The sequence below is a fragment of the Salvelinus fontinalis genome, chromosome 20, assembly GCF_029448725.1.
Source record: "Salvelinus fontinalis isolate EN_2023a chromosome 20, ASM2944872v1, whole genome shotgun sequence".
Classification (NCBI taxonomy): Eukaryota; Metazoa; Chordata; class Actinopteri; order Salmoniformes; family Salmonidae; genus Salvelinus; species Salvelinus fontinalis.
In genome coordinates, this window is record NC_074684.1 from 43,561,594 (window position 1) to 43,589,147 (window position 27,554).

The following is a 27,554-nucleotide window of genomic DNA, read 5'->3' on the forward strand; positions in this document are numbered from 1 at the left end:
TCCCCAGGAAATGTTTAACAAGGTGCTGATGAGTCAGTCGAGGGGGAGGCTCGGATGTGGGCTGAGCTGTACCCACATTTGGACTCAGAGATTTTGTGAATTTTTTAACACTTATAACTGCCATTTCCTACAATCTGGAGCCCAAACTCAACCTGGAGCCCAAACTCAACCTGGAGCCCAAACTCAATCTGGAGCCCAAACTCAACCTGGAGCCCAGACTCAATCTGGAGCCCAGACTCAACCTGGAGCCCAGACTCAATCTGGAGCCCAGACTCAACCTGGAGCCCAGACTCAACCTGGAGCCCAGACTCAACCTGGAGCCCAGACTCAACCTGGAGCCCAGACTCAACCTGGAGCCCAGACTCAACCTGGAGCCCAGACTCAATCTGGAGCCCAGACTCAACCTGGAGCCCAGACTCAACCTGGAGCCCAGACTCAACCTGGAGCCCAGACTCAATCTGGAGCCCAGACTCAACATAGAGCCCAAACTCAATCTGGAGCCCAAACTCAACCTGGAGCCCAAACTCAATCTGGAGCCCAAACTCAATCTGGAGCCCAAACTCAATCTGGAGCCCAGACTCAACCTGGAGCCCTAAATCAATCAAAATGCAAGCAGTAAATTAATTTGAGAGCGGAGATTTTTGTTTGCCTGAAGAAATACTTACTACATGTCAAGACTCAGAATGTACTGCACTCTCTCAAATACACCGCTTCTCCAAACTGATGTCTATTCTCCAGCCCACACCCATTTTCCAGTTTGCTCTCCAGTTCATGCCCAACCCACCTCGTGGAGAACTATCCCCCTATAGGTCCACTTCACCCCTTACCATGCTGTTCAATACTGAGCCATGCTGATTGACAAGTGTCGTAGATTGGTACAGGGCAATACCTCGGTAAGGGAGCGATGCTGAGACTCAGACTTTTCACTTAAAAATGTATGTCAAACAAACCAATGATTGCAAATTGTTAAAAGTTGTCCGTGTGTATAGAGTTCTGGGGCTGGAGAAATTAATAGACAGATCTATGGATGCGAAGACTGACCATTGCGCCTCCTTCTACAACCCCATTGGAGAAGACGACCTAAGGTTCCTCACCTCAGATCTTTAATGGGATTTGAGAAGGATGCGAGTAGAGAGGAAGTAAGGAGTTGAGCAGAGATGAATTGGGACAAAGTTCATATCATTGTTTTAGGTGGAATACGTCTTGTCCATCACTCCAGTGAAAGTGACCAATCTAAGGTTTCTAGACACTTTAAGCCCCTCCCCCATCAGCCTGAAATCAAACCCCAAAGGTGCAAAGACATAAGAGAAAGAGAGAGAAATTCGAGAAATTGAGAGCGAAAACTTGACAATGACAAGTGACTATAGCTGGTGGACAATTTAATGTGTTAAAAAAAATGGGGACAGTTTCTTTGCTTACACTGTACTGTTTAAGAGATTTTTATTTTTGATCTGTGAAAGTGATATTCCTCTTCTCCCGTGACCACATTTCTTCACTCTTTATTTTTTATTTTTTATTTAACTAGACAAGTAAGTTAAGAACAAATTCTTATTTATAATGACAGCCTAGGAACAGTGCATTGTTCAGGGGCAGAACGACAGATTTTTTACCTTGTCAGCTCAGGGATTTGATCCACCACCCTTTTCGGTTACTAGTCCAACGCTCTAACCACTAGGCTACCTGCTCTAACCACTAGGCTACCTGCTCTAACCACTAGGCTACCTGCTCTAAACCACTAGGCTACCTGCTCTAACCACTAGGCTACCTGCTCTAACCACTAGGCTACCTGCTCTAACCACTAGGCTACCTGCTCTAAACCACTAGGCTACCTGCTCTAACCACTAGGCTACCTGCTCTAACCACTAGACTACCTGCTCTAACCACTAGACTACCTGCTCTAACCACTAGGCTACCTGCTCTAACCACTAGACTACCTGCTCTAACCACTAGGCTACCTGCTCTAACCACTAGGCTACCTGCTCTAACCACTAGGCTATCTGCTCTAACCACTAGGCTACCTGCTCTAACCACTAGGCTACCTGCTCTAACCACTAGGCTACCTGCTCTAACCACTAGGCTACCTGCTCTAACCACTAGGCTACCTGCTCTAACCACTAGGCTACCTGCTCTAACCACTAGGCCACCAGTCTCTAACCACTAGGCTACCTGCTCTAACCACTAGGCTCCCTGCCCCGAGCTCCAACAGTAATAGTGACAGTGACAATTTTGTTGTTGTTTTGGCATTCACTGTTTCTTACATTTTTTTGGGACACTCTTGAAAACCAGATAGTGACTCTCGAGATTTCATCCTGCAAAATGTCAAATAAATAATATCCACAAATAGTTTAATAAAATATCCCAACCATAATGCTGTTGAGGTAGAATGGTTTGGTCTAAAGCCCGATCGAAAGGGTGAAATTAAATTACCTTTATCCAAGTACTGATACATTTGGGAATGTATTCATTTGCTCAAAGACTATTTTCTGTTGAACAGATTACTGATATCATTCATTATAAAATTCTAATTATCTTAGTGGATCGATGTGACCTTGAGTATAGAAATGAGATATACAGTACTTTAAATACAATATAATGTAAAACACAACGTAAATATTACCTTGAGAATGCATCATCGAGGCCATCCTCCACATCCTGTGAATAGAAACAGTACCTATATTAGAAACAGTACGAGGAATAGAAACAGGAATAGAAACAGTACGGGGAATAGAAACAGTACCAGGAATAGAAACAGTACCAGGAATAGAAACAGTACCTATATTAGAAACAGTACCAGGAATAGAAACAGTACCTATATTAGAAACAGTACGAGGAATAGAAACAGTACCAGAAATAGAAACAGTACCTATATTAGAAACAGTACGAGGAATAGAAACAGGAATAGAAACAGTACCAGGAATAGAAACAGGAATAGAAACAGTACACGGAATAGAAACAGTACCAGGAATAGAAACAGGAATAGAAACAGTACCAGGAATAGACACAGGAATAGAAACAGTACGAGGAATAGAAACAGTACCTATATTAGAAACAGTACCAGGAATAGAAACAGTACCAGGAATAGACACAGGAATAGAAACAGTACGAGGAATAGAAACAGTACCTATATTAGAAACAGTACCAGGAATAGAAACAGTACCAGGAATAGAAACAATACCAGGAATAGAAACAGTACCTATATTAGAAACAATACCTATATTAGAAACAATACCAGGAATAGAAACAGTACCAGGATTAGAAACAGTACTAGGAATAGAAACAGTACCAGGAAAAGAAACAGTACCAGGAATAGAAACAGTACCTATATTAGAAACAGTACGAGGAATAGAAACAGTACGAGGAATAGAAACAGTACCAGGAATAGAAACAGTACCAGGAATAGAAACAGTACGAGGAATAGAAACAGTACGAGGAATAGAAACAGTACGAGGAATAGAAACAGTACCAGGAATAGAAACAGTACCAGGAATAGATACAGTACCAGGAATAGAAGCAGTACGAGGAATAGAAACAGTACGAGGAATAGAAACAGTACGAGGAATAGAAACAGTACCAGGAATAGAAACAGTACCAGGAATAGAAACAGTACCAGGAATAGAAACAGTACGAGGAATAGAAACAGTACCAGGAATAGAAACAGTACCAGGAATAGAAACAGTACCAGGAATAGAAACAGTACCAGGAATAGAAACAGTACCAGGAATAGAAACAGTACGAGGAATAGAAACAGTACGAGGAATAGAAACAGTACGAGGAATAGAAACAGTACGAGGAATAGAAACAGTACCAGGAATAGAAACAGTACCAGGAATAGAAACAGTACCAGGAATAGAAACAGTACCAGGAATAGAAACAGTACGAGGAATAGAAACAGTACGAGGAATAGAAACAGTACGAGGAATAGAAACAGTACCAGGAATAGAAACAGTACCTGGAATAGAAACAGTACCAGGAATAGAAACAGTACGAGGAATAGAAACAGTACGAGGAATAGAAACAGTACGAGGAATAGAAACAGTACGAGGAATAGAAACAGTACCAGGAATAGAAACAGTACCAGGAATAGAAACAGTACCAGGAATAGAAACAGTACCAGGAATAGAAACAGTACGAGGAATAGAAACAGTACGAGGAATAGAAACAGTACGAGGAATAGAAACAGTACCAGGAATAGAATCAGTACCTGGAATAGAAACAGTACCAGGAATAGAAACAGTACCAGGAATAGAAACAGTACCAGGAATAGAAACAGTACCAGGAATAGAAACAGTACCAGGAATAGAATCAGTACCTGGAATAGAATCAGTACCTGGAATAGAAACAGTACGAGGAATAGAAACAGTACCAGGAATAGAAACAGTACCAGGAATAGAATCAGTACCTGGAATAGAAACAGTACCAGGAATAGAAACAGTACCAGGAATAGAATCAGTACCAGGAATAGAATCAGTACCAGGAATAGAATCAGTACCTGGAATAGAAACAGTACCAGGAATAGAAACAGTACCAGGAATAGAATCAGTACCTGGAATAGAAACAGTACGAGGAATAGAAACAGTACCAGGAATAGAATCAGTACCTGGAATAGAAACAGTACCAGGAATAGAAACAGTACCAGGAATAGAAACAGTACCAGGAATAGAAACAGTACCAGGAATAGAAACAGTACGAGGAATAGAAACAGTACCAGGAATAGAAACAGTACCAGGAATAGAAACAGTACGAGGAATAGAAACAGTACCAGGAATAGAAACAGTACGAGGAATAGAAACAGTACGAGGAATAGAAACAGTACGAGGAATAGAAACAGTACGAGGAATAGAAACAGTACGAGGAATAGAAACAGTACCAGGAATAGAAACAGTACCTGGAATAGAAACAGTACCAGGAATAGAAACAGTACGAGGAATAGAAACAGTACGAGGAATAGAAACAGTACGAGGAATAGAAACAGTACGAGGAATAGAAACAGTACCAGGAATAGAAACAGTACGAGGAATAGAAACAGTACGAGGAATAGAAACAGTACGAGGAATAGAAACAGTACCAGGAATAGAAACAGTACCAGGAATAGAAACAGTACCAGGAATAGAAACAGTACCAGGAATAGAATCAGTACCAGGAATAGATACAGTACCAAGAATAGAAACAGTACCAGGAATAGAAACAGTACCAGGAATAGAATCAGTACCAGGAATAGATACAGTACCAAGACAACTCCATGAGACTGTACTGCAGTATGCATCAATGTGCAGGCAATATAACCTACCTACCTTAGACCCAGTATCTATTAATTAATCTATTAATATTACATACACCTCCTCAGTGTATCAGCAACAACTTGTCATTACCTTCAATATAGCTCCAATTAAATACTACCTTCAATATAGCTCCAATTAAATACTACCTTCAATATAGCTCCAATTAAATACTACCTTCAATATAGCTCCAATTAAATACTATCATCAATATAGCTCCAATTAAATACTACCTTCAATATAGCTCCAATTAAATACTACCTTCAAAATAGCTTCAATTAAATACTACCTTCAATATAGCTCCAATTAAATACTACCTTCAATATAGCTCCAATTAAATACTATCATCAATATAGCTCCAATTAAATACTACCTTCAATATAGCTCCAATTAAATACTACCTTCAAAATAGCTTCAATTAAATACTACCTTCAATATAGCTCCAATTAAATACTACCTTCAATATAGCTCCAATTAAATACTACCTTCAATATAGCTCCAATTAAATACTACCTTCAAAATAGCTCCAATTAAATACTACCTTCAATATAGCTCCAATTAAATACTACCTTCAATATAGCTCCAATTAAATACTATCTTCAATATAGCTCCAATTAAATACTACCTTCAATATAGCTCCAATTAAATACTACCTTCAATATAGCTCCAATTAAATACTACCTTCAATATAGCTCCAATTAAATACTACCTTCAATATAGCTCCAATTAAATACTACCTTCAATATAGCTCCAATTAAATACTACCTTCAATATAGCTCCAATTAAATACTATCTTCAATATAGCTCCAATTAAATACTACCTTCAATATAGCTCCAATTAAATACTACCTTCAATATAGCTCCAATTAAATACTACCTTCAATATAGCTCCAATTAAATACTACCTTCAATATAGCTCCAATTAAATACTATCTTCAATATAGCTCCAATTAAATACTACCTTCAATGTAACTTCAATTAAATCCTGAAGCGATGCTTTTTTGATGAAGTGAATTACCAAGTACCAAGCAGTATCTCAGCTCAGACAGTTTTCAATATCAATATTTAACATAAATATTTGTTTGTCAAAATTATTATACTGGTTTGTGGCACTGACAAATTGTGCATATTTTATGGATTTACCAAGATCCCAAATCAGTAGAGAAAAAATAAGACAATATTCAGATGAGATGGAGTATTTAACCAAGAGGAGTCGACAGGACTTGGTCTATGGTAGCATTAACAGGGAAAGGCTGCCATCTAGTGGTGAGTATATGCCAACACAGCTGCATAATGTTAACTCCTCTTGCATTTTTTTGTGTTTGTTTTTTAACCTTTATTTAACTAGGCAAGTCAGTTAAAAAACGAATTCTTATTTACAATGATGGCCTACTCCGGCCTACTCCGGCCAAACCCGGACGACGCTTTGCCAATCGTGCCCCGCCCTACGGGTCTCCCAATCACAGCCGGATGTGATACATGTTTGGAACAAGGAGTTTCAAGGGGTAGACAAGGGTGTAAAGTACTGAAGTAAAAAATACTTTAAAGTACTACTGAAGTAGTTTTTTTAATCTGTACTTTATATCTGTATGTTACTTTACAAATTACCTCTAGCACTCCAAGAACAGGGGTAGAATATACACCTTACAGGTGATTGACCTCCAAGAACAGGGGAGAATATACACCTTACAGGTGGAAGACCTCCAGGAACAGGGGGAGAATATACCCCTTACAGGTGATTGACCTCCAGGAACAGGGTAGAATATACACCTTACAGGTGATTGACCTCCAGGAACAGGGGAGAATATACACCTTACAGGTGATTGACCTCCAGGAACAGGGGAGAATATACACCTTATAGGTGATTGACCTCCAGGAACAGGGGTAGAATATACACCTTACAGGTGATTGACCTCCAGGAACAGGGGTAGAATATACACCTTACAGGTGATTGACCTCCAGGAACAGGGGAGAATATACACCTTACAGGTGATTGACCTCCAGGAACAGGGTAGAATATACACCTTACAGGTGATTGACCTCCAGGAACAGGGTAGAATATACACCTTACAGGTGATTGACCTCTAGGAACAGGGGTAGAATATACACCTTACAGGTGATTGACCTCCAGGAACAGGGGAGAATATACACTTTACAGGTGATTGACCTCCAGGAACAGGGTAGAATATACACCTTACAGGTGATTGACCTCCAGGAACAGGGTAGAATATACACCTTACAGGTGATTGACCTCCAGGAACAGGGGTAGAATATACACCTTACAGGTGATTGACCTCCAGGAAGAGGGGAGAATATACACCTTACAGGTGATTGACCTCCAGGAACAGGGGGAGAATATACACCTTACAGGTGATTGACCTCCAGGAACAGGGGGAGAATATACACCTTACAGGTGATTGACCTCCAGGAACAGGGGGAGAATATACACCTTACAGGTGATTGACCTCCAGGAACAGGGGGAGAATATACACCTTACAGGTGATTGACCTCCAGGAACAGGGGAGAATATACACCTTACAGGTGATTGACCTCCAGGAACAGGGGTAGAATATACACCTTACAGGTGATTGACCTCCAAGAACAGGGTAGAATATACACCTTACAGGTGATTGACCTCCAGGAACAGGGGGAGAATATACACCTTACAGGTGATTGACCTCCAGGAACAGGGTAGAATATACACCTTACAGGTGATTGACCTCCAGGAACAGGGGAGAATATACACCTTACAGGTGATTGACCTCCAGGAACAGGGGTAGAATATACACCTTACAGGTGATTGACCTCCAAGAACAGGGTAGAATATACACCTTACAGGTGATTGACCTCCAGGAACAGGGGTAGAATATACACCTTACAGGTGATTGACCTCCAGGAACGGGGGTAGAATATACACCTTACAGGTGATTGACCTCCAGGAACAGGGGGAGAATATACACCTTACAGGTGGATGACCTCCAGGAACAGGGGAGAAAATACACCTTACAGGTGATGGACTCCAGGAACAGGGGGAGAATATACACCTTACAGGTGATTGACCTCCAGGAACAGGGTAGAATATACACCTTACAGGTGATTGACCTCCAGGAACAGGGGTAGAATATACACCTTACAGGTGATTGACCTCCAGGAACAGGGGTAGAATATACACCTTACAGGTGATTGACCTCCAGGAACAGGGGGAGAATATACACCTTACAGGTGGATGACCTCCAGGAACAGGGGTAGAATATACACCTTACAGGTGATTGACCTCCAGGAACAGGGGGAGAATATACACCTTACAGGTGATTGACCTCCAGGAACAGGGTAGAATATACACCTTACAGGTGGAAGACCTCCAGGAACAGGGGTAGAATACACACCTTACAGGTGATTGACCTCCAGGAACAGGGGGAGAATATACACCTTACAGGTGATTGACCTCCAGGAACAGGGTAGAATATACACCTTACAGGTGATTGACCTCCAGGAACAGGGGGAGAATATACACCTTACAGGTGATTGACCTCCAGGAACAGGGGAGAATATACACCTTACAGGTGATGGACCTCCAGGAACAGGGTAGAATATACACCTTACAGGTGATTGACCTCCAGGAACAGGGGTAGAATATACACCTTACAGGTGATTGACCTCCAGGAACAGGGGTAGAATATACACCTTACAGGTGATTGACCTCCAGGAACAGGGTAGAATATACACCTTACAGGTGGAAGACCTCCAGGAACAGGGGTAGAATACACACCTTACAGGTGATTGACCTCCAGGAACAGGGGGAGAATATACACCTTACAGGTGATTGACCTCCAGGAACAGGGTAGAATATACACCTTACAGGTGATTGACCTCCAGGAACAGGGGGAGAATATACACCTTACAGGTGATTGACCTCCAGGAACAGGGGAGAATATACACCTTACAGGTGATGGACCTCCAGGAACAGGGTAGAATATACACCTTACAGGTGATTGACCTCCAGGAACAGGGGTAGAATATACACCTTACAGGTGATTGACCTCCAGGAACAGGGGTAGAATATACACCTTACAGGTGATTGACCTCCAGGAACAGGGGTAGAATATACACCTTACAGGTGATTGACCTCCAGGAACAGGGGTAGAATATACACCTTACAGGTGATTGACCTCCAGGAACAGGGGGAGAATATACACCTTACAGGTGATTGACCTCCAGGAACAGGGGGAGAATATACACCTTACAGGTGATTGACCTCCAGGAACAGGGGTAGAATATACACCTTACAGGTGATTGACCTCCAGGAACAGGGGGAGAATATACACCTTACAGGTGGATGACCTCCAGGAACAGGGGTAGAATATACACCTTACAGGTGATTGACCTCCAGGAACAGGGGGAGAATATACACCTTACAGGTGATTGACCTCCAGGAACAGGGTAGAATATACACCTTACAGGTGGAAGACCTCCAGGAACAGGGGTAGAATACACACCTTACAGGTGATTGACCTCCAGGAACAGGGGGAGAATATACACCTTACAGGTGATTGACCTCCAGGAACAGGGTAGAATATACACCTTACAGGTGATTGACCTCCAGGAACAGGGGGAGAATATACACCTTACAGGTGATTGACCTCCAGGAACAGGGGAGAATATACACCTTACAGGTGATGGACCTCCAGGAACAGGGTAGAATATACACCTTACAGGTGATTGACCTCCAGGAACAGGGGTAGAATATACACCTTACAGGTGATTGACCTCCAGGAACAGGGGTAGAATATACACCTTACAGGTGATTGACCTCCAGGAACAGGGGTAGAATATACACCTTACAGGTGATTGACCTCCAGGAACAGGGGTAGAATATACACCTTACAGGTGATTGACCTCCAGGAACAGGGGGAGAATATACACCTTACAGGTGATTGACCTCCAGGAACAGGGGGAGAATATACACCTTACAGGTGGAAGACCTCCAGGAACAGGGGGAGAATATACACCTTACAGGTGATTGACCTCCAGGAACAGGGTAGAATATACACTTTACAGGTGATTGACCTCCAGGAACAGGGTAGAATATACACCTTACAGGTGATTGACCTCCAGGAACAGGGGGAGAATATACACCTTACAGGTGGATGACCTCCAGGAACAGGGGTAGAATATACACCTTACAGGTGGATGATCTCCAGGAACAGGGGAGAATATACACCTTACAGGTGATTGACCTCCAGGAACAGGGGGAGAATATACACCTTATAGGTGATTGACCTCCAGGAACAGGGGTAGAATATACACCTTACAGGTGATTGACCTCCAGGAACAGGGGTAGAATATACACCTTACAGGTGATTGACCTCCAGGAACAGGGGTAGAATATACACCTTACAGGTGGATGATCTCCAGGAACAGGGGAGAATATACACCTTACAGGTGATTGACCTCCAGGAACAGGGGGAGAATATACACCTTATAGGTGATTGACCTCCAGGAACAGGGGTAGAATATACACCTTACAGGTGATTGACCTCCAGGAACAGGGGTAGAATATACACCTTACAGGTGATTGACCTCCAGGAACAGGGGTAGAATATACACCTTACAGGTGATTGACCTCCAGGAACAGGGTAGAATATACACCTTACAGGTGATTGACCTCCAGGAACAGGGGTAGAATATACACCTTACAGGTGATTGACCTCCAGGAACAGGGTAGAATATACACCTTACAGGTGGAAGACCTCCAGGAACAGGGGAGAATATACACCTTACAGGTGATTGACCTCCAGGAACAGGGGAGAAAATACACCTTACAGGTGATTGACCTCCAGGAACAGGGTAGAATATACACCTTACAGGTGGTTGACCTCCAGGAACAGGGGAGAATATACACCTTACAGGTGATTGACCTCCAGGAACAGGGTAGAATATACACCTTACAGGTGATTGACCTCCAGGAACAGGGGAGAATATACACCTTACAGGTGATTGACCTCCAGGAACAGGGTAGAATATACACCTTACAGGTGATTGACCTCCAGGAACAGGGAGGGAATATACACCTTACAAGTGATTGACCTCCAGGAACAGGGGGAGAATATATACCTTACAGGTGATTGACCTCCAGGAACAGGGTAGAATATACACCTTACAGGTGATTGACCTCCAGGAACAGGGGATGAATATACACCTTACAGGTGATTGACCTTCAGGAACAGGGGTAGAATATACACCTTACAGGTGATTGACCTCCAGGAACAGGGGGAGAATATACACCTTACAGGTGATTGACCTCCAGGAACAGGGGAGAATATACACCTTACAGGTGATTGACCTCCAGGAACAGGGGTAGAATATACACCTTAAAGGTTATTGACCTCCAAGAACAGGGGCTGCCTACCCCTTAAGGAGAAAATACACATTACAGGGTAGAATATCGTAACGCGATGTTTAGGATTTGTGAAGAGTGAACTAGTTAATATGGGCGACCTCTACCTCTTAACAATGTAATGGTATAAGAACATTTTAAAAATAACCCACTGCACTACAGCATGTAAGAAAAAATAGCATTGCTCAGCAGTTTCAACAATGGTTAAAGCCTATAGCATTAGAGATCATCCATCTCAACTATACTGGAGGTCAACTATACTGGAAGACATCCATCTCAACTATACTGGAGGTCAACTATACTGGAGGTCTTCCATCTCAACTATACTGGAGGACATCCACCTCAACTATACTGGAGGTCAACTATACTGGAGGTCATCCACCTCAACTATACTGGAGGTCATCAACCTCAACTATACTGGAGGTCAACTATACTGGAGGTCAACTATACTGGAGGACATCCACCTCAACTATACTGGAGGTCATCCACCTCAACTATACTGGAGGTCATCCACCTCAACTATACTGGAGGACATCCACCTCAACTATACTGGAGGTCAACTATACTGGAGGTCATCCACCTCAACTATACTGGAGGTTAACTATACTGGAGGTCATCCACCTCAACTATACTGGAGGTCAACTATACTGGAGGTCATCCACCTCAACTATACTGGAGGTCTTCCATCTCAACTATACTGGAGGTCATCCACCTCAACTATACTGGAGATCAACTATACTGGAGGTCATCCACATCAACTATACTGGAGGTCAACTATACTGGAGGTCATCCACCTCAACTATACTGGAGGTCAACTATACTGGAGGTCATCCACCTCAACTATACTGGAGGTCATCCACCTCAACTATACTGGAGGACATCCCCCTCAACTATACTGGAGGTCAACTATACTGGAGGTCAACTATACTGGAGGACATCCACCTCAACTATACTGGAGGTCAACTATACTGGAGGACATCCACCTCAACTATACTGGAGGTCAACTATACTGGAGGTCAACTATACTGGAGGACATCCACCTCAACTATACTGGAGGTCATCCATCTCAAATATACTGGAGATCATCCACCTCAACTATACTGGAGGTCAACTATACTGGAGGTCTTCCACCTCAACTATACTGGAGGACATCCACCTCAACTATACTGGAGGTCAACTATACTGGAGGTCATCCACCTCAACTATACTGGAGGTCATCCATCTCAACTATACTGGAGGTCAACTATACTGGAGGTCATCCACCTCAACTATACTGGAGGTCATCCACCTCAACTATACTGGAGGTCATCCACCTCAACTATACTGGAGGTCAACTATACTGGAGGTCATCCACCTCAACTATACTGGAGGTCATCCACCTCAACTATACTGGAGGTCATCCACCTCAACTATACTGGAGGTCATCCATCTCAACTATACTGGAGGTCTTCCATCTCAACTATACTGGAGGTCAACTATACTGGAGGTCATCCACCTCAACTATACTGGAGGTCAACTATACTGGAGGTTATCCACCTCAACTATACTGGAGGTCAACTATACTGGAGGTCTTCCATCTCAACTATACTGGAGGTCATCCACCTCAACTATACTGGAGGTCAACTATACTGGAGGTCATCCACCTCAACTATACTGGAGGTCATCCACCTCAACTATACTGGAGGTCATCCCCCTCAACTATACTGGAGGTCATCCACCTCAACTATACTGGAGGTCATCCACCTCAACTATACTGGAGGTCATCCATCTCAACTATACTGGAGGTCTTCCATCTCAACTATACTGGAGGTCAACTATACTGGAGGTCATCCACCTCAACTATACTGGAGGTCAACTATACTGGAGGTCATCCACCTCAACTATACTGGAGGTCAACTATACTGGCGGTCTTCCATCTCAACTATACTGGAGGACATCCACCTCAACTATACTGGAGGTCAACTATACTGGAGGTCAACTATACTGGAGGACATCCACCTCAACTATACTGGAGGTCATCCACCTCAACTATACTGGAGGTCAACTATACTGGAGGACATCCACCTCAACTATACTGGAGGTCATCGACCTCAACTATACTGGAGGTCATCCACCTCAACTATACTGGAGGTCATCCACCTCAACTATACTGGAGGTCATCCACCTCAACTATACTGGAGGTCAACTATACTGGAGGTCTTCCACCTCAACTATACTGGAGGTCATCCACCTCAACTATACTGGAGGTCATCCACCTCAACTATACTGGAGGTCATCCACCTCAACTATACTGGAGGTCAACTATACTGGAGGTCTTCCACCTCAACTATACTGGAGGTCATCCATCTCAACTATACTGGAGGTCAACTATACTGGAGGTCATCCACCTCAACTATACTGGAGGTCATCCACCTCAACTATACTGGAGGTCAACTATACTGGAGGTCAACTATACTGGAGGTCATCCACCTCAACTATACTGGAGGTCATCCACCTCAACTATACTGGAGGTCAACTATACTGGAGGTCAACTATACTGGAGCTCATCCACCTCAACTATACTGGAGGAAATACCATTTCTAATGGGGTTCACCCCGTATCATCAACAGTAGCCTTTAACAGTTCCAGCTTGTTTATGGAGAATACATATTGTTTTCGTCATATTAGGTGTGATAATTATGACTGGCTAGACCAATCAAAGGCCTGGAACCCAAGGTCACGACTTACCCAGGAGCCGTGTTTGATTGGTCGTTTCCTGGCGGGTTTGTTGCTGGGTGAGGGAGAGCTGAATGACATGGTGAAAAATGGGCGTCTCAGTTTCTCCTCTTTCCTCAGGGGTTGCTGCTTCTCTGAGCCTGAGACAAAGAGGGAGGGAGGGAGGGAGGGAGATGAGAAAGAGAGAAACAAAGAGCAATGGATGAGAGAGAGAGAGAAATAGAGAGAGAGAGAAAAAAATAGAGAAATAGAAATAGAGAGAGAGAAAAATAATTGAGAGAGAGAGAGAGAGAGAGAGAGAGAGAGAGAGAGAGAGAGAGAGAGAGAGAGAGAGAGAGAGAGAGAGAGAGAGAGAGAGAGAGAGAGAGAGAGAGAGAGAGAGAGAGAGAGAGAGAGAGAAAGAGAGAGAGAGAGAGAGAGAAAATACCCTACACGTTCAGTACTGATCAGGCCAGGTCCCTGAGGGTGAGGAGGAGAATGAAGCAACTGAAATAACTCAGTCTTAACTACGTGTGGCTGTCTTAACGAAGAAGGTCTGGAGCCCTGCAGTCCTTTTAGGCTCTATTGCCCAGCCGCTAGTGTGTGTACCTTAAACAAGCGTGCAAAGGTTTATAGACCAATAGATGTCTAGATGATTACAGGAAAAGCACTAGAAATGAAGTTGACCGACCTGAGACACTGTGTGTGTTTGTAGTCTCCGTCTGTCCATCAGTGACAGAACACGGGCAGCACGTCCTCCTGACCTTCTGACTTTTGTCTGTGGACAGAGAGGAGAAGGAAAGTGTCAGACCACAGGAACTTGTAGTTCTCAGAGGGGGAAGAAAAATAAAGAAAAACTTGGAAAGTATCACTAGTTTATTTTTGTGCCAACGTTTCAGGTGGAGAACGTACCGTAAAAATGGTCTGCTGACAGTCATCCTAATCCTCCTCTTCCTGAGCAATCTCCCACAGGTCCAGGGCTACTGTGAAGGCCTGGGCTACGGTTAGAGTTAGTACTCACCTTCCTGAGCAATCTCCCACAGGTCCAGAGCTACTGTGAAGGCCTGGGCTACGGTTAGAGTTAGTACTCACCTTCCTGAGCAATCTCCCACAGGTCCAGAGCTACTGTGAAGGCCTGGGCTACGGTTAGAGTTAGTACTCACCTTCCTGAGCAATCTCCCACAGGTCCAGAGCTACTGTGAAGGCCTGGGCTACGGTTAGAGTTAGTACTCACCTTCCTGAGCAATCTTCCACAGGTCCAGGGCTACTGTGAAGGCCTGGGCTACGGTTAGAGTTAGTACTCACCTTCCTGAGCAATCTCCCACAGGTCCAGAGCTACTGTGAAGGCCTGGGCTACGGTTAGAGTTAGTACCCCCCTTTCCTGAGCAATCTCCCACAGGTCCAGGGCTACTGTGAAGGCCTGGGCTACGGTTAGAGTTAGTACTCACCTTCCTGAGCAATCTCCCACAGGTCCAGAGCTACTGTGAAGGCCTGGGCTACGGTTAGAGTTAGTACTCACCTTCCTGAGCAATCTCCCACAGGTCCAGGGTTACTGTGAAGGCCTGGGCTACGGTTAGAGTTAGTACTCACCTTCCTGAGCAATCTCCCACAGGTCCAGAGCTACTGTGAAGGCCTGGGCTACGGTTAGAGTTAGTACTCACCTTCCTGAGCAATCTCCCACAGGTCCAGGGCTACTGTGAAGGCCTGGGCTACGGTTAGAGTCACAGCCTGGGCCTGATAAACCACAGAACAGAGACATACTGTATAACATAATTTGATTTTGGTTTGCAAGTAGCTACAGTACCACAAGATGGCGCCAGACACCATTGTCATTTCAGATGTAAACATCTACAGTAAGAATTGTTTTGCATTGGAAACATTATTTCAACGATTGGCAACTTCTCGTGTTTCCCTAATGACGTATAAAGATAGAAATTAACATTTTACTTCATCAGTGTTTAATTCTGATATTCAGCCATGTTGTCTGGGTTCATTATCAAACGTTATCAACAGTGACGGAAAGTGAAAAGTGTTTTGAGCTAGCGCCCACTTATCACTTACGATCTTCTTCTTGTGGCAGAGGAAGGCGTGGCACTCGAGGGTCTCATCGAACTGAATCTGGGAAACGTAGGCAAACACTTTGTCCTGGGTTTTATCTGCAGTACAGTAGGAGATTCTGCAGGAGGGGAGAACAATACAACTCCCATCAGCCCATGGGGTCTAGGGTATGAACAAACCCTGCCCTGGCTACATATACAGTATATTTCCAGATGTTTCAACTAGTAAAATGGACAAAAGAGATATCCATTGGTGATGATCAATTCATTGAACATTTACACGTTATCTTCATCACAAGAAGTTGAATCACATTTTTATAAAACATTTTCATGATAATTTGATTTGCAATGAAAGTATATTGTATTCTCATCTATCTCTGCCCTATAGACCCCATGCCATCCATCACAGTTAGAGAGAGACAGATATAGGATGAGTTTTAAACTAGTAACTCCACTACTGCTCTTCCTAACAGCAGCAGGTCAATCACAGCAGGCCAATCACAGCAGGGTGTGAAGGGGAAGTCATGAATATTAAGTAGGCCATAGATCACAGATGAACCTATATACAGTGGGGAGAACAAGTATTTGATACACTGACGATTTTGCAGGTTTTCCTATTTACAAAGCATGTAGAGGTCTGTAATTTTTATCATAGGTACACTTCAACTGTAAGAGACGGAATCTAAAACAAAAATCCAGAAAATCACGTTGTATGATTTTTAAGTAATTATTTTGCATTTTATTGCATGACATAAGTATTTGATCACCTGCCAACCAGTAAGAATTCCGTCTCTCACAGACCTGTTAGTTTTTCTTTAAGAAGCCCTCCTGTTCTCCACTCATTACCTGTATTAACTGCACCTGTTTGAACTCGTTACCTGTATAAAAGACACCTGTCTACACACTCAATCAAACAGACTCCGACCTCTCCACAATGGCCAAGACCAGAGAGCTGTGTAAGGACATCAGGGATAAAATTGTAGACCTGCACAAGGCTGGGATGGGCTACAGGACAATAGGCAAGCAGCTTGGTGAGAAGGCAACAACTGTTGGCGCAATTATTAGAAAATGGAAGAAGTTGAAGATGACGGTCAATCACCTCGGTCTGAGGCATCAATGATCATGAGGAAGGTGAGGGATCAGCCCAGAACTACACGGCAGGACCTGGTCAATGACCTGGAGAGAGCTGGGACCACAGTCTCAAAGAAAACCATTAGTAACACACTACGCCGTCATGGATTAAAATCCTGCAGCGCATGCAAGGTCCCCCTGCTCAAGCCAGCGCATGTCCAGGCCTGTCTGAAGTTTGCCAATGACCATCTGGATGATCCAGAGGAGGAATGGGAGAAGGTCATGTGGTCTGATGAGACAAAAATAGAGCTTTTTGGTCTAAACTCCACTCGCCGTGTTTGGAGGAAGAAGAAGGATGAGTACAACCCCAAGAACACCATCCCAACCGTGAAGCATGGAGGTGGAAACATCATTCTTTGGGGATGCTTTTCTGCAAAGTGGACAGGACGACTGCACCGTATTGAGGGGAGGATGGATGAGGCCATGTATCACGAGATCTTGGCCAACAACCTTCCCTCAGTAAGAGCATTGAAGATGGGTCGTGGCCAGCATGACAACGACCCGAAACACACAGCCAGGGCAACTAAGGAGTGGCTCCGTAAGAAGCATCTCAAGGTCCTGGAGTGGCCTAGCCAGTCTCCAGACCTGAACCCAATAGAACATCTTTGGAGGGAGCTGAAAGTCCGTATTGCCCAGCGACAGCCCCGAAACTTGAAGGATCTGGAGAAGGTCTGTATGGAGGAGTGGGCCAAAATCCCTGCTGCAGTGTGTGCAAACCTGGTCAAGAACTACAGGAAACGTATGATCTCTGTAATTGCAAACAAAGGTTTCTGTACCAAATATGAAGTTCTGCTTTTCTGATGTATCAAATACTTATGTCATGCAATAAAATGCAAAATAATTACTTAAAAATCATACGATGTGATTTTCTGGATTTTTGTTTTAGATTCCGTCTCTCACAGTTGAAGTGTACCTATGATAAAAATTACAGACCTCTACATGCTTTGTAAGTAGGAAAACCTGCAAAATCGGCAGTGTATCAAATACTTGTTCTCCCCTCTGTGTATATATATATATATATATATATATATATATAACACTACTTTTGACCAGGGCCCTATTAGGGTGCCATTTGGGATAAAAATCTGACTAATCCCGTGTGGCTCAGTTGGTAGAGCATGGCGCTTGCAACGCCAGGGTTGTGGGTTCAATTCCCACGGGTGGACCAGGGTTCAATTCCCACGGGGGACCAGGATGAATATGTATGAACTTTCCAATTTGTAAGTCGCTCTGGATAAGAGCGTCTGCTAAATGACTTAAATGTAATCACAGAGCAGAGCGGAAAAGAACTGAACAAATCACTAAAGCTTTACAGTCTTAAAACCTCATTACTAAATCTTATGCTGTCTTGTCAAATCTCTAAAACCTCTGAAGGGGGCTTAGAAAGAAATTCATTCATTACCAGTTAATCGTTATTGGCGCCCAGGGGCCTTATGTATCTAGGAGTAAGAGTGCCGATCTAGGATCAGGTCCCCCCCCCCCCCCATGTCCATATAATCTTTTTAATTGTGATCTAAAAGGCAAACCTCACTCTTTAGCTGTGTAACTAATTATCACCCTAGTTTGAACAACAGCCAACAAAAACAAAAGCGAAGATTAACTATTGATTGACTTCATGTTCAAAACAATATCAACTACAATACCGATCCCGGCAGGCATAAATTGTATGCCTGGTCTATGGGAATAATTAATTTATATTCAACTTTCAGAAAACCTATTGTCATGCAGCAAATCCACAGAAAGTCAAGGTGATTGGTTGGTTTTAAAGGCCATGGTGAATGGTTGGTTCTAAAGGCCTATCTTAAAGCCATGGTGATTGGTTGGTTCTAAAGGACTATCTAAAAGCCATGGTGAGTGGTTGGTTCTAAAGGACTATCTAAAAGTCATGGTGATTGGTTGGTTCTAAAGGCCATGGTGATTGGTTGGTTTTAAAGGCCATGGTGATTGGTTGGTTCTAAAGGCCATGATGAGTGGTTGGTTTTAAAGGTCATGGTAATTGGTTGGTTTTAAAGGCCATGGTGATTGGTTGGTTTTAAAGGATTATCTAAAAGTCATGGTGATTGGTTGGTTCTAAAGGCCATGGTGATTGGTTGGTTCTAAAGGTCATGGTGAGTGGTTGGTTTTAAAGGATTATCTAAAGGCCATGGTGAGTGACTGGTTCTAAATGATTATCTAAAAGCCATGGTGAGTGGTTGGTTCTAAAGGATTATCTAAAAGCCATGGTGAGTGACTGGTTCTAAATGATTATCTAAAAGCCATGGTGAGTGGTTGGTTCTAAAGGATTATCTAAAAGCCATGGTGAGTGGTTGGTTCTAAAGGATTATCTAAAGGCCATGGTGAGTGGTTGGATTTAAAAGCCATGGTGAGTGGTTGGTTTTAAAAGCCATAGTGAGTGACTGGTTCTAAAGGACTATCTAAAAGCCATGGTGAGTGACTGGTTCTAAAGGACTATCTAAAAGCCATGGTGAGTGGCTGGTTCTAAAGGCCATGGTGAGTGGTTGGTTCTAAAGGCCATGGTGAATGGCTGGTTCTAAAGGACTATCTAAAAGCCATGGTGAGTGGCTGGTTCTAAAGGCCATGGTGAGTGGTTGGTTCTAAAGGCCATGGTGAGTGGTTGGTTCTAAAGGACTATCTAAAAGCCATGGTGAGTGACTGGTTCTAAAGGACTATCTAAAAGCCATGGTGAGTGGTTGGTTCTAAAGGCCATGGTGAGTGGTTGGTTCTAAAAGCCATGGTGAGTGGTTGGTTCTAAAGGACTATCTAAAAGCCATGGTGAGTGACTGGTTCTAAAGGATTATCTAAAAGCCATGGTGAATGGTTGGTTCTAAAGGCCATGGTGAGTGGTTGGTTCTTAAAGCCATGGTGAGTGACTGGTTCTAAAGGTCTATCTAAAGGCCATGGTGAGTGACTGGTTCTAAAGGATTATCTAAAAGCCATGGTGAGTGACTGGTTCTAAAGGACTATCTAAAAGCCATGGTGAGTGGTTGGTTCTAAAGGCCATGGTGAGTGGTTGGTTCTAAAAGCCATGGTGAGTGGTTGGTTCTAAAGGACTATCTTAAAGCCATGGTGAGTGACTGGTTCTAAAGGACTATCTTAAAGCCATGGTGAGTGACTGGTTCTAAAGGTCTATCTAAAGGCCATGGTGAGTGGTTGGTTCTAAAGGACTATCTAAAAGCCATGGTGAGTGACTGGTTCTAAAGGACTATCTTAAAGCCATGGTGAGTGACTGGTTCTAAAGGACTATCTTAAAGCCATGGTGAGTGACTGGTTCTAAAGGACTATCTAAAAGCCATGGTGAGTGGTTGGTTCTAAAGGCCATGGTGAGTGGCTGGTTCTAAAGGCCTTCCTAAAAGCCATGGTGAGTGGCTGGTTCTAAAGGACTATCTTAAAGCCATGGTGAGTGGCTGGTTCTAAAGGCCTTCCTAAAAGCCATGGTGAGTGGCTGGTTCTAAAGGCCATGGTGAGTGGCTGGTTCTAAAGGCCTTCCTAAAAGCCATGGTGAGTGGCTGGTTCTAAAGGCCATGGTGAGTGGTTGGTTCTAAAGGCCTTCCTAAAAGCCATGGTGAGTGGTTGGTTCTAAAGGCCATGGTGAGTGGCTGGTTCTAAAGGCCTATCTAAAGCCATGGTGAACTTTGCATCTTATTTAATTTTCCTATTTTTCGATCCAGTTGAGGCTGTATGCAGGTTGGCCTAACCAGGTCGTATCCTAGAGCTGGAGTCAGGCGTCAACTAAGGAGACAGGTCAGTGTGTAGAGAACAGGTTGGCCTAACCAGGCTGTATCCTAGAGCTGGAGTCAGGCGTCAACTAAGGAGACAGGTCAGTGTGTAGAGAACAGGTTGGCCTAGCCAGGACGTATCCTAGAGCTGGAGTCAGGCGTCAACTAAGGAGACAGGTCAGTGTGTAGAGAACAGGTTGGCCTAACCAGGCTGTATCCTAGAGCTGGAGTCAGGCGTCAACTAAGGAGACAGGTCAGTGTGTAGAGAACAGGTTGGCCTAACCAGGCTGTATCCTAGAGCTGGAGTCAGGCGTCAACTAAGGAGACAGGTCAGTGTGTAGAGAACAGGTTGGCCTAACCAGGTCGTATCCTAGAGCTGGAGTCAGGCGTCAACTAAGGAGACAGGTCAGTGTGTAGAGAACAGGTTGGCCTAACCAGGTCGTATCCTAGAGCTGGAGTCAGGCGTCAACTAAGGAGACAGGTCAGTGTGTAGAGAACAGGTTGGCCTAACCAGGCTGTATCCTAGAGCTGGAGTCAGGCGTCAACTAAGGAGACAGGTCAGTGTGTAGAGAACAGGTTGGCCTAACCAGGTCGTATCCTAGAGCTGGAGTCAGGCGTCAACTAAGGAGACAGGTCAGTGTGTAGAGAACAGGTTGGCCTAACCAGGCTGTATCCTAGAGCTGGAGTCAGGCGTCAACTAAGGAGACAGGTCAGTGTGTAGAGAACAGGTTGGCCTAACCAGGTCGTATCCTAGAGCTGGAGTCAGGCGTCAACTAAGGAGACAGGTCAGTGTGTAGAGAACAGGTTGGCCTAACCAGGTCGTATCCTAGAGCTGGAGTCAGGCGTCAACTAAGGAGACAGGTCAGTGTGTAGAGAACAGGTTGGCCTAACCAGGCCTAAAGTAGCTGGACGATATGGACAAACATTCATATCACGATAAACTGACTGAATTACAATGATGACGATAAATAAAACGTTTATAACATTAATGTGCACCACAGTTATTTTTCTTATATTACCCTTAAAACTACTACTACTACTTTGAATGTTGTGGGTATCAAGGTAACAATCACCCATATTATTAACAAATATATTTCATTTCAAACTTAGAGGCCCCTGTAGGTTATTTATCATAATGAACAATATCAGCAAAATGTCCACTGTTTGATTTCGTGGGTGATGGTAGTTTTTCGGTTTAATCATCCGTGACCATTTACATGATCATTCCTCTTCAATCCAAACTGGTAAGAAGGCAAACCAATATTCTTGTTGTGGTCTGAAATGTGGGTTTAAATTCATATTCAGTTGCCATAAAGGTCAGTTGATGGTACTCCGATGCTCCAGAGACTGTGTGACTGCCTGCTGAGGCTGGCTCTAGCTAGCTAGTTAGCTCTGTTCTGTCTTACCAAAGACAGTACAGTAGGCTGTTGACTGCCTGCTGAGGCTGGCTCTAGCTAGCTAGTTAGCTCTGTTCTGTCTTACCAAAGACAGTACAGTAGGCTGTTGACTGCCTGCTGAGGCTGGCTCTAGCTAGCTAGTTAGCTCTGTTCTGTCTTACCAAAGACAGTACAGTAGGCTGTTGACTGCCTGCTGAGGCTGGCTCTAGCTAGCTAGTTAGCTCTGTTCTGTCTTACCAAAGACAGTACAGTAGGCTGTTGACTGCCTGCTGAGGCTGGCTCTAGCTAGCTAGTTAGCTCTGTTCTGTCTTACCAAAGACAGTACAGTAGGCTGTTGACTGCCTGCTGAGGCTGGCTCTAGCTAGCTAGTTAGCTCTGTTCTGTCTTACCAAAGACAGTACAGTAGGCTGTTGACTGCCTGCTGAGGCTGGCTCTAGCTAGCTAGTTAGCTCTGTTCTGTCTTACCAAAGACAGTACAGTAGGCTGTTGACTGCCTGCTGAGGCTGGCTCTAGCTAGTTAGTTAGCTCTGTTCTGTCTTACCAAAGACAGTACAGTAGGCTGTTGACTGCCTGCTGAGGCTGGCTCTAGCTAGCTAGTTAGCTCTGTTCTGTCTTACCAAAGACAGTACAGTAGGCTGTTGACTGCCTGCTGAGGCTGGCTCTAGCTAGCTAGTTAGCTCTGTTCTGTCTTACCAAAGACAGTACAGTAGGCTGTTGACTGCCTGCTGAGGCTGGCTCTAGCTAGCTAGTTAGCTCTGTTCTGTCTTACCAAAGACAGTACAGTAGGCTGTTGACTGCCTGCTGAGGCTGGCTCTAGCTAGCTAGTTAGCTCTGTTCTGTCTTACCAAAGACAGTACAGTAGGCTGTTGACTGCCTGCTGAGGCTGGCTCTAGCTAGCTAGTTAGCTCTGTTCTGTCTTACCAAAGACAGTACAGTAGGCTGTTGACTGCCTGCTGAGGCTGGCTCTAGCTAGCTAGTTAGCTCTGTTCTGTCTTACCAAAGACAGTACAGTAGGCTGTTGACTGTTTGCTGAGGCTGGCACTAGCTAGCTAGTTAGTTAGCTCTGTTCTGTCTTACCAAAGACAGTACAGTAGGCTGTTGACTGCCTGCTGAGGCTGGCTCTAGCTAGCTAGTTAGCTCTGTTCTGTCTTACCAAAGACAGTACAGTAGGCTGTTGACTGCCTGCTGAGGCTGGCTCTAGCTAGCTAGTTAGCTCTGTTCTGTCTTACCAAAGACAGTACAGTAGGCTGTTGACTGCCTGCTGAGGCTGGCTCTAGCTAGCTAGTTAGCTCTGTTCTGTCTTACCAAAGACAGTACAGTAGGCTGTTGACTGCCTGCTGAGGCTGGCACTAGCTAGCTAGTTAGCTCTGTTCTGTCTCTTGAGACATCAGCTCCAATCTAGGTTGTGGCTTTCTATTTCGGGAAGACTAAGGAAGAATTTCTCAGTTCTCTCATTGACTTCTCAAACCCCAAACGGGTCTGTTTCGCAAGCGTTCACGGAAGTCTCACAACGTTGCGCCTCTGGGTTTAGAAACTCTGTGGTCTTAATCTGCTCCAACTAGCTCTGCTCTGTTCTAGCTAGCTAGCCCTGCTCTGTTCTGCTCTAGCTAGCTCTGTTCTGTTCTAGCTAGCTAGCCCTGCTCTGTTCTAGCTAGCTAGCCCTGTTCTGCTCTAGCTAGCTCTGTTCTGTTCTAGCTAGCTAGCCCTGCTCTGTTCTAGCTAGCTAGCTCTGTTCTGCTCTAGCTAGCTCTGTTCTGTTCTAGCTAGCTAGCCCTGCTCTGTTCTGCTCTAGCTAGCTCTGTTCTGTTCTAGCTAGCTAGCCCTGCTCTAGCTAGCTCTGTTCTGTTCTAGCTAGCTAGCCCTGCTCTGTTCTAGCTAGTTAGCTCTGTTCTGTCTCTTGAGACATCAGCTCCAATCTAGGTTGTGGCTTTCTATTTCGGGAAGACTAAGGAAGAATTTCTCAGTTCTCTCATTGACTTCTCAAACCCCAAACGGGTCTGTTTCGCAAGCGTTCACGGAAGTCTCACAACGTTGCGCCTCTGGGTTTAGAAACTCTGTGGTCTTAATCTGCTCCAACTAGCTCTGTTCTGTTCTTGCTAGCTAGCCCTGCTCTGTTCTGCTCTAGCTAGCTCTGTTCTGTTCTAGCTAGCTAGCCCTGCTCTGTTCTAGCTAGCTCTGTTCTGTTCTACTCTGCTCTGCCTAGCCCTGCTCTAGCTAGTGTAATGGATGTGAAATGGCTAGCTAGTTAGCGGGTACGCGCTAGTAGCATTTCAATCAGTTACGTCACTTGCTCTGAGACTTAAGTAGGGTTGCCCCTTGCTCTGCAAGGGCCGCGGTTTTAGCCCTGCTCTGTTCTGTTCTAGCTAGCTAGCCCTGCTCTGTTCTAGCTAGCCAGCCCTGCTCTGTTCTAGCTAGCTCTGTTCTGTTCTACTCTGCTCTGCCTAGCCCTGCTCTAGCTAGCTCTGTTCTGTTCTAGCTAGCTAGACCTGCTCTGTTCTGCTCTGGCTAGGTCTGTTCTGTTCTAGCTAGCTAGCTAGCCCTGCTCTGTTCTAGCTAGCTAGCCCTGCTCTAGCTAGCTCTGTTCTGTTTTACTCTGCTCTGCCTAGCCCTGCTCTAGCTAGCTCTGTTCTGTTCTAGCTAGCTAGACCTGCTCTGTTCTGCTCTGCTCTGCCTAGCCCTGCCTAGCCCTGCTCTGTTCTGCTCTAGCTAGCTAGCTAGCTCTGTTCTGTTCTACTCTGCCCTGGCTAGCTCTGTTCTGCTCTAGCTAGCTAGCTATTCTCTGTTCTGTTCTAGCTAGCTAGCTCTGTTCTGTTCTACTCTGCTCTGCCCTGGCTAGCTCTGCTATGTTCTGCTCTAGCTAGCTAGCTCTGCTCTACTCTGCTAACTCTGTTCAACTTTGCTCTAGCTAGCTAACTCTGCTCTAGCTAGCTAACTCTGTTCTACTCTGCTCTAGCTAACTCTGTTCTACTCTGCTCTAGCTAACTCTGCTCTACTCTGCTCTAGCTAACTCTGCTCTACTCTGCTCTAGCTAACTCTGCTCTACTCTGCTCTAGCTAACTCTGCTCTACTCTGCTCTAGCTAACTCTGTTCTACTCTGCTCTAGCTAACTCTGTTCTACTCTGCTCTAGCTAACTCGGTTCTACTCTGCTCTAGCTAACTCGGTTCTACTCTGCTCTAGCTAACTCGGTTCTACTCTGCTCTAGCTAACTCTGCTCTACTCTGCTCTAGCTAACTCTGTTCTACTCTGCTCTTCTCTGGCTAGCTCTGCTCTGTTCTGCTCTAGCTAGCTAGCTCTGCTCTGCTCTGGCTAGCTCTGTTCTGTTCTAGCTAACTAGCGCTGCTCTACTCTACTCTGCTCTGACTAGTTAGCTCTTGCTCTTCTCTACTCAGCTCTGGCTAGCTAACTCTGTTCAACTTTGCTCTAGCCAGCTAACTCTGCTCTAGCTAGCTAACTCTGTTCTACTCTGCTCTAGCTAACTCTGTTCTACTCTGCTCTAGCTAACTCTGTTCTACTCTGCTCTAGCTAACTCTGCTCTACTCTGCTCTAGCTAACTCTGCTCTACTCTGCTCTAGCTAACTCTGCTCTACTCTGCTCTAGCTAACTCTGTTCTACTCTGCTCTAGCTAACTCTGTTCTACTCTGCTCTAGCTAACTCTGTTCTACTCTGCTCTAGCTAACTCTGTTCTACTCTGCTCTAGCTAACTCTGTTCTACTCTGCTCTAGCTAACTCGGTTCTACTCTGCTCTAGCTAACTCTGTTCTACTCTGCTCTAGCTAACTCTGTTCTACTCTGCTCTAGCTAACTCTGTTCTACTCTGCTCTAGCTAACTCTGCTCTACTCTGCTCTAGCTAACTCTGCTCTACTCTGCTCTAGCTAACTCTGTTCTACTCTGCTCTGGCTAGCTCTGCTCTGTTCTGCTCTAGCTAGCTAGCTCTGCTCTGGCTAGCTCTGTTCTGTTCTAGCTAACTAGCGCTGCTCTACTCTACTCTGCTCTGACTAGTTAGCTCTTGCTCTTCTCTACTCAGCTCTGGCTAGCTAACTCTGTTCAACTTTGCTCTAGCCAGCTAACTCTGCTCTAGCTAGCTAACTCTGTTCTACTCTGCTCTAGCTAACTCTGTTCTACTCGGCTCTAGCTAACTCTGTTCTACTCGGCTCTAGCTAACTCTGTTCTACTCTGCTCTAGCTAACTCTGTTCTACTCTGCTCTAGCTAACTCTGTTCTACTCTGCTCTAGCTAACTCTGCTCTACTCTGCTCTGGCTAGCTCTGCTCTGTTCTGCTCTAGCTAGCTAGCTCTGCTCTACTCTACTCTGCTCTGGCTAGTTAGCTCTTGCTCTCCTCTAGCTAACACACTATGTTCAACTTTGCTCTATCTAGCTAACTCTGCTCTAGCTAGCTAACTCTGCTCTAGCTAGCTAACTCTGTTCTGTTCTACCAAATATTTGTTTAACTAACCCAAGATTGACAACAGCCTGTTGTTTCCAATGGGTGGAAAAAATCATATATTTCACTGTGACCTGCTGCTGCTGACTATCAGGTGAGGCTGTTGCTGAGTGAGTGAATGGTGGAGAGGACCGGAGGGGGTTCGTGTGTATTGAGAGAGCACTGCAGTATGCAGCTCAGTCTACTATTGGCTGAGTCATGTGGAGTGAGAGGAGACCGAGCAGTACACGTCATGACAACTTTTACCAGCTTGTAGGTTGGCTATTTAACTTGGCAATATGCGCGAGTGTAAATTTGAAATGGGAGTTATGGAACTCCCTTGCGTGCTTCGGTTATGGGGAAAAGTCCTCCGTGAAACTGACATTAAAATGTGGAGAGTGGCCATGTTTAATTAATTACATTGAAAGATATCAAAGCTCGATCGCAATTGCCGACCAGTTGTTAG

At 44.5% G+C, this 27,554-nt stretch overlaps 1 protein-coding gene across 6 annotated transcripts in view; it reads right to left on the reverse strand.

The window, feature by feature from the left end:
* LOC129817854 (low density lipoprotein receptor adapter protein 1-like) overlaps positions 1-27,554 on the reverse strand; it is a 148,838-nt gene that overhangs the window by 9,380 nt on the left and 111,904 nt on the right. For all 6 annotated transcript variants that reach the window (XM_055873448.1, XM_055873445.1, XM_055873444.1 and 3 more), the window contains exons 4-8: positions 16,429-16,543; positions 16,029-16,101; positions 15,059-15,145; positions 14,401-14,528; positions 2,618-2,652 (exon numbers count right to left, since the gene is read on the reverse strand). In XM_055873448.1, the coding sequence (XP_055729423.1) occupies positions 2,618-2,652; positions 14,401-14,528; positions 15,059-15,145; positions 16,029-16,101; positions 16,429-16,543 (438 nt within the window). The remainder of the gene's footprint in view (positions 1-2,617; positions 2,653-14,400; positions 14,529-15,058; positions 15,146-16,028; positions 16,102-16,428; positions 16,544-27,554) is intronic.